This window comes from Callospermophilus lateralis, chromosome 9, assembly GCF_048772815.1.
Source record: "Callospermophilus lateralis isolate mCalLat2 chromosome 9, mCalLat2.hap1, whole genome shotgun sequence".
In the NCBI taxonomy this organism is placed as follows: domain Eukaryota; kingdom Metazoa; phylum Chordata; class Mammalia; order Rodentia; family Sciuridae; genus Callospermophilus; species Callospermophilus lateralis.
In genome coordinates, this window is record NC_135313.1 from 51,995,958 (window position 1) to 52,014,094 (window position 18,137).

The window sequence follows — 18,137 nt, forward strand, 5'->3', positions numbered from 1 at the left end:
TTCAAAAATAGTATATGAAGAGAGGAATGGATTGTCACCAGGTATGGTGGCACATACATATAATCCTAGCAACTCAGGAATCTGAGGCAGGAGGATTGTAAGTTACAGCCTTAGTGAGTCCCTGTCTCAAAATGAAAAAGGGACTGGAAATATAGCTCAGTGGTACAGTACCCCTGGATTCAGTCCTCAGTACAAAAAAAAAAAGAGAGAGAGAGAGAGAAGGGAATGGATTAAATTAAACTTTCTCTCTTTGTAGCCAGGCTAATAAGTCTTTCCAAGTGAACAGATAGCAGAAAGGCAATATGGGCTGCCCTGGGTACACACTAAAGGCTTCTGTGATTAAAGAATGGATTAGTTAATGGAAGATAGAATGTGTGCACTTGAGCCAGTCAATGTCAACTCAGGTTTAACCTGTCTTTGAGCCTAACTCATGAATGGATTGAGCTGGACAGTATAGTACTTCCACCTGAAATGGTACCCTGTGAGTTCTTACCTGAATTAGTTTATTAGACAGCTTCATTCTAGATCTGGTGACAAGAGCTTCTGCAGTAAGATGTAGTACTGTGAGCTAAGAGGCTACTTCATAAATTTCTCTATAGAGCTCAGTCCTCCAAATTTTTTTTAATCCTGATTATGGTTTACTAAATGGCTCTCTGATAATCAGAAAGGTTGTTTTCAAAGCTGTTCTGTGAGAGTTGGCAGAATGTATTCAACCCATATAGTTAATTAGGCAAACTGAAAAACAGACTTGGTGGGTGGGGAGGAGATAAGGTAGGATGAAGGTCAGATGAAGGCATAAGGCATTGCTATTACTTAGATATGTTTTTGTGAGGTTGAAAGAATTCCTTTAGGGTCACAATTCCTTTTGCAATGCTTGCAATGGAACTGATATTTTTTTCATCTCGCCCAATAGGGAAATTTATTCAAGCTGCTCTCCAGGTTAACATGAGTGAAGACAAATAGAAAATGTCATCTCATAGTGCTTCCTTGAAGCAGTTACTACAAAGCTTGGTGGTTCCAAAAGGAGTTAATAGTTGAAATTAGACTGCCAACGTATTCCTTGATAAGAAAATTATCAAAATAGCATTATAGAATTTTCTGTGTAGGAAGAAATGGGGAATAATCATCAAAAAGGCACACTCCCCTTTTTTAAAATTTAAGTGTGTCAGGTACTCTCCTAGCTTCTGGGTATGCAGCAATAGCTAAGAACTTCAAGGATTCAGTGAGTTCACACAAAGCCTTTCACACCTCAGTTTCATGTTCCATCTCATTTGTTCAGTTCTCTACATGTGTCCTGCGCTCTACTCTTAACAACGTGGAATTGCCTAAACTCTTTATTGTCTGTCTTTACACATACTGATTTTATTTCCTGAATGACCTCTTCCTCCTTTCCATGTGAATAATTCCTACTTATCCTTCAGAAATCAGCCTTAGACCTGCTTCTTTTTTCATGTTCCAGACCCACTGGTTGTACTTCCTCTTCCGGCAGTGCAGTGTTTACAGCATAGCTATACCACTTAACATTTCCTACTCCACCTGAGGATAGGAACGTTTACCAGTGTGCTGTTAACATTATGTATCACCACAGTATACGTAGGCACTTCCTTTACTAAAAAACCTTGACCATACTTCTTTCTGTTAGCTTTGTATTTCCTTGTTTCTTCTGGAAGTACTTTTCTGAGCCACAATATAATATAATTATCATTTATGGCTCCAGCTTCATTGTTTTCTGGTCCTGTTTTTTAATACAGTTTTCACATGTTATTTCACAAAGAGACTCTTTGCACAAACTAGCCTGAAGAAGGAAACATTCAGTGGGTGATTAGAATTATTAGAGCTCTTTCTTTACCACAAGGCATTCACTAAGTAGAGTGATGAGAGTTGTGATACAGGTTTGAAATTTAATGTTTTGTTTTGTCTTTCTTATCATGAAAATAGGTATATATTTAGCTTAATCATTAGACCAAGAAAAACCATACTGACACCATCTCAGTGAATGAGATGCTCAGGTTTATCAGGCTGCCAACCAAGCTGTTAACCAAAGGACGTAGGGGGAAAGTAAGACAAGAGGAGGAAGTCTTAGGAGCATTTGTCAGTGCAAATGATTGAGAGTATAGTAGCAGGAAGGGTGTTCTTTAGGATTTATTTTATTTAGGAGCTGGACTGGTATTGAGGAACTGTTTTTGTTATGAAATAATATATGCGGAAACATTGTTGAAGCCATGAAGACAATTTCTGTTTTACATAGGACATTTTGAAAATATGACGTATCAAATATTTAGAAATGGAATAAACTTTTATAAAAGCCTGGGTTTCCTGTGAGCAGCTTTATAAATATTTTTAAAAATCTTTTTACTCTATACAATGGAATACCAGTTAGTAGCATACACAGGGATATAAGTTATTACAACCTACAGATAAAGACCTTGTGAGAAAAATTTGTAGGGAGGTCAAAACCAATATGTTTTTAAGACGAAACTGTTATAGTCTCATTATGCTATCTTCCCTGAATGGAGCCTTTTTCTAAGCTCTTGTATACAGAAAGAATGCAGTAAAATCAGGAGCAAATTTATTTCTAAGCTTTCTATGACATAGGATTTGGAACCTTATAGAGACTATTGAGCTGGAGTGAAAAGTTGTTCTCACATATGGGTTGAAGCTATGAGATTACAGATGGTCTTCCAGGGAGAACATGGAGAAAGAAAAAGTCGAGGCTCTTCATTTGTTAATCTAACATATGTGTTGAGAGCCCCCAGTGTTGAGAATATAGCAATGAACAAAACACAAAAATACCAAAGGAATGGACCAAGAAGAGAGGAGGAAAACCAAATGAAGGTAATGTGTAGGTCAAGAAGTGAGAGCTTCAAGAAAAGGGGGAATAGCAATATCAAATATTAGAGCAGTGTCTGATAAGAGGAAAGTTGCCTCTGGATTTACCAACCAGGAGGTCATTCTTTAGGTCTACAGTTCTTTATTTGTAATTCTTGGAATTAAAACTGTTTCAACACTCAGAATTGTTCAGAATTTAGAAAAGAAATACAGTGCATGTAATATTTATTGAGTATTCCCTTTTGGGCTCCCAGTCAGTATCCTTTAATCAAACACATTTGTATTCCTGCATTGTTTCAAGGGTTTATGGGTTAAGTCTCAAGTTGATGCATGTCAGGGTTCTGTTGTTGTTTTTTGTTTTGTGTGGTGCTGAGGATCAAACCCAGGGCCTCTCACATGCTAGGCAAGCAGTCTACCACTGAACTACATCCCCAGCCTCACATGTCAGGTTTTTTTATTTATTTATTTTTTTCTTTAAACCTTTATTTCATTTTTATGTGGTGCTGAGAATCGAACCCAGTGCCTCACACATGCTAGGCAAGTGCTCTACCACTGAGCCACAACCCCAACCCTTGTCAGGTTTTGCTGCTAAATATTTTCATATTTCAGAATTACAGATAAAGGATTGTCAACCTGTACCTGGTGACTCTTCTGAAAAGGCAACAGGAATGTTGACCTTTTTTTTCTCTTGAAATCGTGAGTCTACACTGAAATCAAATTTCACATCACTTTTTTTTAATGTGGCATATCATGAGCAAATTTCTCCTTAGTATATAAACTACAAAAAAAGAGTAAGATACATTTTCCAAAACAAAGAAATTTTCTTTCAGTACAGATATAGAAATTACATAGCAATCTTGTCAGATTTTGCTTAAGAACTATGGCCAATTAGTTATTCCTTTTTGTTCCCTGAGAAGGAAAAACAATATTTGGAAATGATGGAGGCTTGGCTTCTGTTGGGGGATTTTCCAGAGAGTCCTGTCATTTTCCCTTCATTACATTTTGGCATTTAGAACCAATTTAAGCAATTTTAAAATTTTGAATATTGTTACATATCATTTTCCCCATTGGGTAACCAAGAGTTTTTTTGTTGTTTTGTTTTGGTTTTTAACACAGAGATGTTTGAAATTCACCAAGCCTCTATCAGTCTTTAGAATGAATAGACTAAACTAAAGGAAATTCACTTTGTTGATTTCCCTTTTCTTTCTTTCTTTTTTTTTTTTTAAAAAGAGAGAGAGAGTTTTTTAATATTTATTTTTTTTAGTTTTCGGCAGGCACAACATCTTTGTTTGTATGTGGTGCTGAGGATCGAACCCGGGCCGCACGCATGCCAGGCGAGCATGCTACCACTTGAGCCACATCCCCAGCCCCAATTCCCCCTTTCTTTAGCAGTTTTATCATATTACATTTCAGTGAGTTTTTCTAACATGAATGGAAGACCCCAAGTAACGGGTAGAAGTGTTCTGTTTTTGGAATGAACTAGAAAACAGTGTATTCTAGCCATCCGTTTGTTTTCTCATGTTCTAAATTTTTTACAAAATTGCAGAATTTACAATTTCATAGCTTATAGTTAGCAGTCTGAAGTATTTCTTAGAAATGTTATTAAATATTTTGCCTTCTGATGCTTGCTGAAGCTGATAGAAAATCTTCATCGTGTTAAAACTAGTGCTCCCAGGAGTGCTACATCTCCTGTTGCAAAATACCCTACTTGCTCAGGGAAGCAGGAATGGTTTTGCTGATTTGCTTACTTGTGACAAGGGGAGAAATTTAATAATTCATCATAAAATCCACAATGATGCTAAGAAGAGCAGAGAGAACTATAAACTCTAGATAAATTACTCTCATTTCAGGAATTTCCAATTAGTCTAAATATCAAGCATGCACATGTTGAGCTTCCAGAATTTCCCTACAGGCATATTCTGTATAAATCTGGACAGTTATAGTACTATATGCATTTTTTGTTACAACTGAAGTAAGAGTCTACTTTTATAATATTATCGATTTTACTCTTAACATTTTGAGGCATGGACATGTAACAGACTATACTTGGTTGCCAGAAATTATTTGCTGCTGAAGGTTGAATAGTAGAAAGGGGGGGAAAAAAAACACTGATCAGAAAGAAAACTCATTAAATTTAAATAAGTAAGGCAATTTGAAATAAAATACATAGAAAATTGGGAAGAGAAAATGGGTTTCATAACCCAGAGGGAAAGTAAAAGAAAATACTTAATCTTCCACGATAAAGTGATTTATTCACTTATACTGTACTTGGTCACAGTGAAGCATAGGTGTGCTAATTAAGTAAAGGAATCCTTAAAATTATTATGCATGTTCCAAAAGTAGTGCTTCATTATATTAGCACTACAGTCTTTGTTATCTGAAAGGAATGGATGCATTTAGGATAAGGAAGTTTTCTGGGTAGTACAGACTGTACCTGTTTGCATTTTATAATTTATCAATTTGACATCAATTTATTATTTGAGATCCTTTGAGATGCAATATTAAATGATATAAGCATCTGATACACCTAGGTTTGAATTTTAGCTCTATCATTTACTAGCCATGGTTTACTTGGATAGATTGTTTCAACTCTCAGTAACTTAGTTCTGCCATTGAAAAATAAGGCCACCAATCAAGGTAATTATGAGGACTGAATAAGATTATAAAAGTGATCATAAATTACAGCGTGATTTCTCAATTATAAAAATTACCGATACACATATTCTTATTTTTTAATATTTATTTATTTCTTAGGTGTAGATGGACACAACACAATGCCTTTATTTTTATGTGGTGCTGAGGATCGAGCCCGGGTCCTGCCCTGCTAGGCGAGCGCTCTACCTCTGAGCCACAATCCCAGCCCCACTGATACACATATTCTTTTACATATATCTGCAGACTTCTTACCAGTGAATTGGTAAAGATAATACATTTGAAACTTGGATGTTTCTTTCCAGTTAGCTTATGACTAAGTTTCTTACTATAAAGGAGTTAGACTGTGGGGGCCCTGTGTTATACCTAAGTGGTTCATGGCCTAAGAAAATTGCGAAACTGTGTGCTTTTGATTCAGAATTGTAGAGCTGAAGAGACTTGGGGATGAGTTGGATATTGGAATTATCTTGGGAATGTTTTCATAAAACAAGTAGGCCTGAGCCTTCTCTTCTCCCATCCCCTGTCTTCTGATTTAGTATATTAGATGGGCTCCAATACACGTACAAGTAATTCCCCTATCGTGTAAGTTTCATCATTCAAATTGTTTTTTAACATAGTGACTTAGCAGACCAGTTTTGGAATATTAAGTAATGATCTGAAACTGACATGTAGAAAAAAGTACAACCTGCCACTTTACTTGAGGTTTTAGGTGTTTCACTTATTGTGAATTTGCTTTTGACACCTATAATATAGCGTGATATAAGCAGGAGAATTTGTTAGGATTATTCTTTGTTATCACCCATTACCTACAAAGGTTCTTGGCAAATACTAGAGGCGCAGTAAATATTTTTTGTGGTTGCATGACTTATGTGTTAATACATAATAAAGGTATTAAGAATATAGAAATGACCCAGTGATTATGCTGATACAGATAGAAAAAAATCCTTTGCTTTTGGGCAGAATTTAGTTAAGTTTCTAGTTTATAGCTCTATCTATAGCTTTAAAGCCATAAAAACAGGACTTTTGAAGGGAGTCGTACTACTTGTGTATGGCACAGAGTCTTCTTGTTGAGGCAAGTGGAGCCTAAAATCCAGCCAAGATAAGCATTGTCCCTGCAGAGTTGTGTCTACCCAATGTGAGAGAGAAGTAGCTTTTGTTAACTGGAAAGATTCGTTCATTTGTATTTTATATAACAAGTTAGCTGTAATTCATATTGGTTTTTAACATGGTGACTGAGCACACCATTTTTACAATATTAAGAATGACTATAATTTGAATTATATGTGATGTGTTGATTTTTTTTTTTTTCTTCTTACTAAGGATTTTCTCATTATCTTTGATCCTCAACAGTTTGACTCCAGATTGAAGATCCTTTTTCTGAAATGCTTGAGATCAGAAGTGTTTTAAAGTTTGGATTTTTTTTTTGGTTTTTAATATTTGTATAGAATATTTGCATTTTACTGTTCTACCATCCCTAATCTGAAAATCTGAAACCTGCAAAGCTCCAAAATATGAAAGTTTCTGATTGCTCAAAAATTCTTTTGAACATTTTTTATTTTTAGATTATGGATGCTTTGTCTATATTGATTTATGTTGATGAATATGTGTGTGATTGTAGTTTTCTTTATATTTATCCTATCCTACGTTCTCTGAGCTTTTACAATCTGTAAATTTAGGTTTGTCCAACAAATTTGGGGAAAATTTGCCTGCTGTTTCTCAAAATAAAATTCCTTATTCTTTCTCTCTTTTGCTTCATGGACTTTTTATTTACACATATGAGGATCCTTTCAATATTGTCCCACATTTCTATAAATATTTTCTCTCTGTTCTTTAGATTGAATTTATCTTCAAGTCCCCTGACTTTTTGTTATTTTCATTCATCTATTCTAAGCATATCCAGTAAATTTTATATTTCATATATTTTTCAATTCTTGAGTTTATTTGGTTCATTTATTTTTCTTTGCTGGAATTCCCCCAGGCAGTTTTTCCCTCTATTGTATCTTTCCATATGTTTTCAAAACCCTGCTTTTAGAACCTTCTATACTAACCCCAGTATCTGTATCATTTCAGCATTGGTTTCCTCTGATTGTCTTTTGAAACTGAGCTACTTTCTTTAATAAGTTGTTTTTAATAATATCCTGGATACTGTTACTTATAGAGACTTTGAATTCTGTTAAATTCTGAGAAGTGGTGACTTTTTAAGCAGTTGACTTAGTTGGACTAAATTGCACATTCTAGTCTCCTGAGCTGGTTCAGTAGTAATCTTCCTTCTTCATGTTTTGGTTCAGAGGCAGATAGAGATTTGGGGAGAGTTTATACCATGCCACTGGAGGCTTCCCTTTTCTGGCTGTCTCCCCTCTGATTCCTCCTTGCTTTCCAACAATTGTGGTTACCTCAGACTGTTCTTCAAATGAGAATGACTGCAGTTTTTCTATTGGTTTTTGGCTGCCATGCTTGGTACAGATTGCAGCTTGCACTCAAGTTTACATTCATAACATGGAAGATAATTTCCTCATGTTCCTTTCTCCTAGGCATCTACTCCTGTCCACAATTAGCCTGTTTTTGTTTGTTCTCTGTAGTGCCTTCAGATTGTAGTGTATTTTGTGAAGAGTTTATAGTTGTTATCTTTGAAAGGTTTGGCACCAGTAGGAACTACATAGCCATTTTTAAATTGAAAGTACAGGTACCCTTTTTAAAAATTTGCACAAAACATGCCAAATAAGGCTGGGGTTGTGGCTCAGTGGCAGAGCGTTCGCCTAGCATGCTCAAGGCACTGGGTTTCAGCACCGCATAAATGTAAAATAAAGATATTATGTCCACCTAAAACATGCCAAATAAGCTACAGTGGTCTTGGAAATCAAAACACCTTTAGTATTTAGATTCTTATAACAAAATAGTGTTTTGTTATTATTACTATTATTTGTATTGTTGGACGTGAACTCAGGACCTCACACATGCGGCAAGTGCTCTACCATTGACTACATCCCCAGCCCCCCAAATAGTGTAATTATTATTTGCCTGAATTTTCTTAGTCTCTACATTCCTTTTTCCCCGTTGAAACTTTCTTTCTTTCTTGAACTCAAGGCCTCATGCATGCTAGGCAAGCAGTCTAATACTGAGCTACATCCTCAGCCCTTATTTTTATAATCTGATTTGTTAACACAGGTTTATTAAGATTGTAATTCTTGCATTATATTAAATAGGCTATTTAAGGAAGGGGAGCATATTTCTCCTCTCCATACTACTACCACCAAATTTGATTTTATAACGTGTAATGTAACTTATTGTGAGATTTTTTTTTTCAGTTGTCTACCTGAGGTATAGACTCTAGTAGGAAAAGTTACTCTGAAACTGAGTTTAAACAATAATGTTATGGTCATGGGCATAATAAGGTACTAGATAGACTGGTGGCTGATGTAGTTGTTAAGATTTAAGATTATAGTCATTCCTTGAAGAAAAATACAAAGATTTGGGACATCTTGCCAGCCAAAAAATAAAACTAAGCTTTGCCCACAATTGTAAATTGTGGCAAATTTTTTCTAGTCAAAAGAAAGAGGCTTCATATGAACTCATTATGTACAGTTAGGCACGTTAATCTGTTTAGCTGTAGCTGTAGATACATAAGTGGTAATATGCTTTTAGATTTCAATGATATTTCATAGATTAATAAGTTTGTAAAGAATTATGTGTATATTGCTTTTATTAACCTGGATTCCATGCTGACCATTTGACTTAATGATTTGTGTACATCCCCATAAATGATAGTAGCTGTTTTTCATTTACAGTGTCAAAATTATTCATGTGTGAAAAGAATGTATAACTAGGTGTCATTAGCCTGGGTTTCTACTTATAGGTCCACCACTAACTGAAGTTATCATTTAGAATGTTGAAATGACTTGTCTGACTTTTAGTGTTCTAATCTTTAAAAAGAAGAAAATAGACCAGATAATAGCTTTTCTAGTCCTCAAATTAAAAATCTTTTTCCTAGTTATTCAGTTACTTTGGTATTGAACACAGTCCTTTCTCTGTATTCTGTATATGTGTTAATTCTACTTAATTTTATTTTTATACTTTCTTTACCTCACACCATAAATCATTTGAGTTTGTAATTCCAATAAAATGCTTAAATGGCAGTTTTATGCGAATATAACATAGCATTTTGCAGAAATTGCTAAAATTTATTTTATAGAAAGACATTTTAGCATTTAATGATGAGTAGGTTTATTTGGAGCCAAATATTTAGTTCTCAAATGTGCATATTTATCTGAAGTATTACTAGATCACATTGAGGCAATTATTTTAGTTTAGTACCTTATATATCTTATGGAGTCAGTTTATTTCTGAATGATTATCATTGCCTGAGCATCAGTTACTTCATTCTTAGTTTATGTAGAAACATTGGCTATTTTATACTCCCTTTATGTTGTTTTTCTATGACTGTTTCCTCAGTTCATTTTTTATAATACTACGGTACTATTACATCATATAGGTAATCCTCACTGAGAGCATATTTAATAAAGTTATAAGACTTCTATTTTTAAATTAATTTGTTCTTTCTTTATAATAAAGCCTATGTGCTCTTTTGTTTGTGGCATCTTTTTCAGTAATATGTGCTAGGTATACATTGTTTTGTGGAACTATTTAGGGATTTAAATTTGTTATTATTGATTATGTCTGTGCTTATTGATTAAGAAAAATTAGGTGTTCAAATGTCTAATATGTGGAAAGAATATATCATTATTTTATACACAATTTATCATTGTTAACAAAGCTTTCTTTGCTCTATTTTATAGGTGATGTTTGCAGACAGAAAAAGTAAACTGTCCAGCAATCCAAACTATTGTGTACTTACTACTTGGACCAACTTGAGGAACGATTCTTTGATCAGACTAGTTGGCAATAGAAAATGAAAAGTAGTGTGGCACAGATAAAAGTAAGTGTTTGAAACTCTTGATAGAAGATGCAAACTTATAGTTAGTTACCTATTCTTTAAACAACAGTGCATTTATATAACTGGGGCATTAGAATTAGATAGTAGAGTGATATTATACGTGCTTCAAACTCCACACAATTTTAAAGGTAGCTACTTGGCCAGATGAGAGTAACTGTGTGCAAAAGAATATATGAAATGTTTTCTTTGTGTGTGTTTGTGTGTGTGCATACATCAGTGTGTCTACAAATCATGTGTGAGCACATGCAAAAGAAAATATGTACCAAATGACAAAGGAGATTCCACCATCATTCTTAAGGAATTTGCTTCCCTGAATGAGTGTGACATGGAAGGCAGGTATTTCCTTCCTTCAGTGGTGTAGGTCCCTGTATATCTTTCTCATAATGTGAGCTTCTTGCTGCATATTTGATATGTATATGCTATATTTGTTCAACAAATGTATATTGAATTCTTATAATGTTGCAGTGACGCTTTTTAACCTATTGAGCAAAATAGTGAACTAAACAAATCCTTGTTTTCATGGAGTTTATATTCTAGTGTGAGGATACAGAAAATAAACCATAAACTTAATACATAGATAAGTTATATGGTATGTTAGAGTTTTAAGAACTTGATTTCTGCTGTGGAGAAAAGAAATAAGCTAGGGTATGGATATTTGTGGCATTAAGAAATTACAGCTTATAATAGGCAGGTTAGTGTAGAGGCCCATTGAAAAGAAAGGTAGCCATTTGAGCAGAGGCATGTGCTCTGAGGGAAGAGTGTGTCAGGAAGAGAGAACAGCAAGTATAAAGGCAAAGAGTTTATTGTGGCTGGAACTTCTCTGGGTTGGGAAGAGTTGTAGAAAGAGTTGCAGAACAGTACCAGGGAGAGTAACTCCATGTGCTTTCAAAACTCTCCTGCCTGTGAGTGGTCTTGGCAGGAAGGCAAACTAGTCAACCTCCTCCTCTTTTCAATTGTAACATTTCTTGGGCTCAGAGTCAGTAAAGAGAGGGTATATTTTCATAAAAAATCAATACTCCTCCCTTCCTCTCCTCCACTAGCTCTGTACCCTAAACTTACTTCTTTAAAGAGAACCAGCAGACTACAAGCTCCTTGGCAGCAGGAAGTAGGGACAAGGTCTGGGACGTGGAAAGTGCCTATGCTGCCATCTTTTTCATCCTGTTATGTATTAAGAGAACAACCTTTAGCCTCCATGGTATGTAGACATCCAGCCTGTGCTTTCATATCACCACTGGCATGGGGCTAACTGACTTCCTTTGCTTTTGGAAACCTCTTCCCTGAGCCTGTTGGATGCTCACAGCCACTGGACTTAGGCTCTTATTCCACTTGCCTCTTCACACTGCTCACTACATTGCTAGAGACCATGAGTGACTGCATAGTGTCATCATATTTGTTTTCCTTAATGAACAATTTGCAGAATTTTAAAGGTAATTTTGACTGTTTTCATTAACTATTATTCTAACTTATAAGCTAAACTTATAAGGGAAGTAGGGAAATTCAGATTCTTAATATTTGAATTATTTCACTAAGTTAAAAATCATAATAATTATATTATGATTATAATTATATTATGATTTTTAACTTAGTGAAATCCTATTCATTCATCAAAGCTGAAGTCAAGTCCTACTGTAATTGCTCTGTGCTATGTGCCCCAGTGATTATTTCCTACTCAAGGTCTCTTGTTACAGTACTTACTGTCTGTGCCTTTTTACTTGATCATGTTGAAGAAATTCTTCTCTTTCAGTGTTTTTGGTTCTTCCCTCTTATTCACAACAGATGTTGCAGAGATATGTTAAAAATCATTACCACAGAATTGATGCCTTCTCCCTAATGTAGTCAAAATAATTGGCTGTGTAAAAGAAAAACTAGATAATGCAGTTTAATTATTCTCTCTCTTTTTCTGGAATATCTAAAGAATATATTTACTTGTGGAAATCTTATAGATCATAAGCTCCTTTAGAATATCTACACAGGAAGGGCTATGTTACCCCTGAATGGGATGGATTTTTTGTTCTATATTTGGCTTAGGATTTTTTTCCCCTGTATTGGGTGTTGGGGCTTGTACACAAGGCCTCATGCATACTAAGCATGTGCCCTACTACTGACAGCCCTTGGCTTAGGATCTTGATGTAAAGTTTTATAAAAACCTATGTCGTTAAACAGTTCTACTTTATTGTGGTAATAAGTAAATTAAAAACTTCGTTAGGGGGGTGTGTGTGTATTCAATAATATTACCATTATTGATCACCATGCATCATATTCAGATCTTATGATGCTTGCGTTTAGTGTAAAATAATAGCAAAACTCTGGCTACTTTAAATTATTATTTCATGTTTCTTCATAGATTAGTCTAGTTAGCGTACATTATTCAAAAATTCAATAGTTGATGAGATCGGCCATTTACTTGTGATAATATTAGATTCATACTGCTGTTAACTTGATAATCACAAAATCAGAGGAAGTTGGAGCTTGTTTGCATTTCCATTCAGAACAAGTTTCTATTTTTAAATGTATCTTTTTCTCATTAAAGAGGCAAGCATGTAAGTTTACACAACTCATTGTTTGATATGTTCTGTTTTTAGATTTCAAGATCAATTGTTTAACAAAATCTTTTTTTCTTCAAGTTAAGATTTATTAAAATTATTTGAGGGGCTGGGATATAGCTCAGTTGGTAGAGTGCTTACCTCCCATGCTCAAGGGCCTAGGTTTAATCCCCAGCACTACCAAAAAAGAATTATTTGAATTTTTTTAAAAAAGCTTGTCAATACCAATGTTGGCTAGTTGTATAAAAAATTTCGCATGTATGTCTGAGTAAAAATAAGTATTTTGGCCTCTTAATGTATTTGGATTTTTTAATTAGGATATGTGTTGAAACTGAATTGGTTTATATCTGTCTCATATCACATGTCCTGTCAGTCCTAAGTTACATGAAGTTATTTATTTGTATGTTAGTTCTTTTTCAGAGGATTTGGCATAGGATGTTTTTCTTAAGAGTCGAGTTGTTGTTGTTTTAAATTCCTTAGTGTCTGACATGGTACTACACATTTGGATGCTCAAATAATGTTTATTGAAAAAAAAAGAATTTTTATAAATATAGAGTTAGAGTTTGTTTCTCCTAGCTCTTTATTTTACCCATCTACAGTAATCTTTCCTATTTGTGTTTTTCATATAGGGAAGATTGGGGTAAAAGCAGTAATATAAGACTTGAATATAACCAAAAATGTGAGCCAAAGTACTTGCAATTTTCTGAGACATGTTTTTCATTATCTATATACTTTTTAACATATATTTTTTAAAAAATGTTTGCTTCTCCTTTCTTTTTCCTTTGAAAGCATTCTTCTGGTCATGACAGAAGGGAAAACTATAATTCATATCAGAGGACCTCTTCTCCAGAAGACAGGTAAATAAGCTTTATATGTTCTAAGTGTAATTTAAATTTTTTATAATAAATTTGCAATAATTTAGCGCTTAGCTTCCTAATTTTAGGGTGGATGTTGAAATACTGGTTTTGGTGTTTACTGCTGTCATTTCTATTTTACATAGCTCTGTATAGTTTACAAAATGTCTTTATATACATTATATCATCTTATTATAATTAAGATTTAACAAGAGACCCTGTCTCAAAGTACAAAAGCATAAAAAGGCCTGGGAATGTAGCTCAGTGGTAATGTGCCCCTGGGTTCAGTTCCCAGTACAAAAAAATTAAAGGAAAACATTTCTGGAAGGAAAAGCATCCTTAATCTCTATATACTTTATTCTTATTCTACTTTGCTAAATCTCTCAAAAAGTTTTCATTATAAACACCAAGTTTATTTCCCTGGTTTATGGATTACTCACTGTCTTCCACCTATCACGTATTCTATACTCCATATATACTCATTCACACATCCTTATACATAGATATTTATTTCTGTCTCTACACACACACACAAATAATATACATGTATGCATATCTTAATTGTAGATGCGTATATAAAATATGAAATATGTTAATATCCATATTTATAATGTATATAACTTCTCATAAAATTCTCTGGTTTTATTGACATCAAAGATTCACATAATGGATCTAAAGCAATGAACCCTTGTTTGCTAATAATTTCCATCCTTTCTCACTATTATCTAGTTATGCAATTTCAAGAATAAAATATAGTCTTTTGCAGTAGAGTTGAGCCTTATGGAGACCCAACTAATGACATTGGTCTTATTTGTTCAGTGCTTTGATAAATGAACCAGGTAAGTAAAAGAAATTATTTGTAGGATAGTCTTTTTCCTGACAATTATAATTGATTTCCCCATAAATTTCTCTCAGGACAATGTGAAACAAGATGAACAAGTTTGGTTAAGTGAATTCCAGGCAGTTTTCTATATATAAGCTGAAAGTTTGTAATTCTGACTGAATGGGTGTTAGCAAAATAAATTGTTACTTAAAACTAGTTTGAGAATATGGGCAATCATAAATGTGGTTTAGCTACTCTCCTAAATATTTATAAGGTAATTGTTTTCAACTTACAACTTTGGCTTTCTTATTTTATATGTTAGATATGCAGAACAAGAAAGGTCTCCTCGGGATAGAGATTACTTTGATTATAGCAGGTCAGACTATGAGCATTCAAGAAAAGGACATTCTTATGATGCTGGCATGGAATCACGGTTAGTATTGGGAATTTTAACTATAGAAAAATTGGTTTAATTTTATTTATTTTATGATAAAAACAATAATAATAGCAACTAGCATTAATTGGATGTCTTTGTGTGCCAGGCTTTCTAATAAGGACTTCATGTAAATTAACTCCTTACTATAGTCAGTTGGAAAGTAAGAACTGTTATGTTTGCTTTATAGCTAATGAAACTGAGGCCTAGAGAAGTAGCAGTTTGTATTTCAGAAACAGTAGTGGCAAACACTAGATCTGACATAAGGCCTAAGTTTTATTCATTATATTATACAGCAAGAAGGATTATTTTATGTGATTGTTTTAGGGAGTCTTTTTACTAAATCAAATACATTTATGTTATGACAGTGATCTAAATTTTCTTTCGTGCCCATGCCTTAGGAATATTGAGAATGAAGGTACTAATTTGTAGACTTTTTTTTTTCTAAATGTATATGATTTTTACTTGAGTTTTGGAGAACTTGGCTACCTACCTGTATGTTCATCTAGCAACAGGACCTACAAATGAGTGTTTGGAATCTTCTAGGAGTGGTATTTAAGAGACAAACCTATGTACCATTCATGTTGCATTCAAAACTAAGCAGACTATTATAATCTGTGTTGTTAATTTTTGTTTTAATTCTTTTTCTCTCGGAGAAATTAGTAAGAATTTTTATAATGAATATTTGACAGGAGTCAGCATTTGAGAATTCACTTTGAAAACATGAGTAAAAATTCTTTGTATTTGCTCAAGAGAAAACATAATATAGAAAAAAAAGTTACTTAATGCATCTGGGGAAAGAAATCCTCAATTAGAAGTAATAGGTGCCACAAAGAAAGTCAGCAGGTACTGGGGATGCTCAGTATAAGGAAAAAAGCTTAACTGAAACTCTGCAGAAGGTGGGAATATTCTCAACTTCTTGAAACAGAAGTCACTTTGTAGATACTCAAATATACTACTCAGTTTAATTTACACATACCCATACTTATGAGAGAAGTAGTAATGTGGACAATTTAGTCATTTGAAATTGACTTTGGGATGTCTGTGTCTTATTCTATTTAATGAGGCAGTGTTACGTATAGATTTCATAGTCATACGTATTCAGATCTTAACTCTAGTTATACAAATTTATTAGTTTCTTACCAACTTCCTTCTGATCCTCAGATTCCTCTTGTATAAAATTAATGTGATGACATGACTTTTCTGGTGTTTTAGGTTTAAAAATAATTTGTCACCTACTACCATGTCTGAACATAGTAAATACTCAGAAAATGATAACTTTAAAAATGTTTTTTTAGCATATCTATTTGAGTAGTGATAAGCAGTGAACCATTTGCACTTTGAGTAGCATATAGAAAGTAGTGGAATGGGGATGTGGCTCAGTGGTAAAGCACTGGGTGTGTGAGGTACTGGATTTGATCCTTAGTACCACTAAAAACAGTGGGGAAAAAAAGTGGAACAATTCAGATTTACTAATGTAAAAAGTGATGGTTGATAAATTTTATTATTATTTTAGTATTAAGAACTGTCCTCATATTCCATGTTTTTCTCCAACAACTATTTTCATATCACTATGTGCTATTTATAGACCTTTGTTATCATTTTCATAAAACCAGCTGTCCTGATTTTTCTGTTTGCCTTGTTCTCCAGTTTCAAAAACTTTTCTGCCGTGTTTTTTGTTCACTAAGGTGTGTGCCCTTTGTGATCTATCTCTTACTATCCATTCCATAACCACCAGGACTAACCAACTCACCACTAGAATTTTGATCAAATTCTTCTGCAATTTGGAGCTAAGTACATTATTGAATATCTGCAGTCAAAATATCCTTCTCATTACATTCTAATTTATACCCAATCTTAAAATGTCAGATTAAATTAGCCTCCAAAAGCCAGGCCTATCAGCTATTACGTTAATGACAATAAAAGCAACCACTCCAACATAATTGTTAAGCTAAGGATTTTGCATACTTTCTCATACTGTCAAAACTCATACAAACTTAATACTGTTTTTTTCTAAAAATTACAAATAAGGAATTGGATTTGAAGTAATTAAGTAACAACCACAGTTGCAGTTACCCATCTCGTAGATATAGACACTAGGACTGGAACTCAATTCTGACTCCAGAGCCCATGTCTTTTTGCAACATTTGAGTGTACTTCTCTAGTGTAACTCCTTATGTGTGGTCCAATGTATGAACATAAAGTCTCATGTGACCCACAGTCACATTGTGAAACAAGCAGGCTAAAATATGAGGGCTAACACACCAGAAACATATGAAGATTACAGGTATTTCTATTTAGACTAAGAATATTCTATTCCTTCTGCACTATAAAAGAACAAACACAATAATTGTAAGGGTGTGATAGCTAGCCATCTGAAGTGGTGTTTCTCAGAAGAACAATTCACAGTAAGAAGCAACTCAGTTGCAAATCAATGGATAGAATTTGGAGCATCTATATTTGTGTCTAATTGGGATTTATATTTGAAACCACTTTTCTCCCCTTTTGACTCAGCTTTAGTGTATACTGTCTCTGTCCTTATTGGCAGTCACTCAAAACTCTTCCTTCATAGCAGCCTGGATAGGTGATTGCTTTTTCTCTCTCCATGTAAATTGAAATTATTTCAGAACAAATCATCTCAAACATATCCTCTTGATTTATCTAAAGTCTGGAATTTTTCAGTGATGCTGTGATGATATGAAACTCACTTTTATTTATGTATGTATAGCTTATTGTGTAAAGCAGGAACAAAATTATCTGAGTTTCTAAGACAATTTATTAAAAAAACAGCTAAGTGTACTAACTCATCTCTGGGGGGAAATAATAAAAAGTCAAGACTGTTTTGTGAGTTCTTGATGGTTTCAGAGAAAATAGCAATCTGATTGTTTTTTAAGTGTTAAGAAAGGATAATTACTTACATTAAAGGGAAGCATAATTTTGGCTAGAAAAATTATTTTTTCCCCACATTGCCTCAAACAATCAGATGCTTTTGAGGCTTCTAATAAAAATATGAATTCTATCAAAGAGCAATTTCAAGTATTACTTTTTTTTT

General features: G+C 33.9%; 1 protein-coding gene across 4 annotated transcripts in view; it reads left to right on the forward strand.

The window, feature by feature from the left end:
• Cwc22 (CWC22 spliceosome associated protein) overlaps nucleotides 1–18,137 on the forward strand; it is a 53,185-nt gene that overhangs the window by 2,694 nt on the left and 32,354 nt on the right. For 3 of the 4 annotated variants that reach the window (XM_076866893.2, XM_076866895.2, XM_076866896.2), the window contains exons 2-4: nucleotides 10,275–10,414; nucleotides 13,765–13,832; nucleotides 14,975–15,085. In XM_076866893.2, the coding sequence (XP_076723008.1) occupies nucleotides 10,388–10,414; nucleotides 13,765–13,832; nucleotides 14,975–15,085 (206 nt within the window). In that variant the 5' untranslated portion in view covers nucleotides 10,275–10,387. The remainder of the gene's footprint in view (nucleotides 1–10,274; nucleotides 10,415–13,764; nucleotides 13,833–14,974; nucleotides 15,086–18,137) is intronic. The other variant, XM_077110236.1, reaches the window with a different exon arrangement.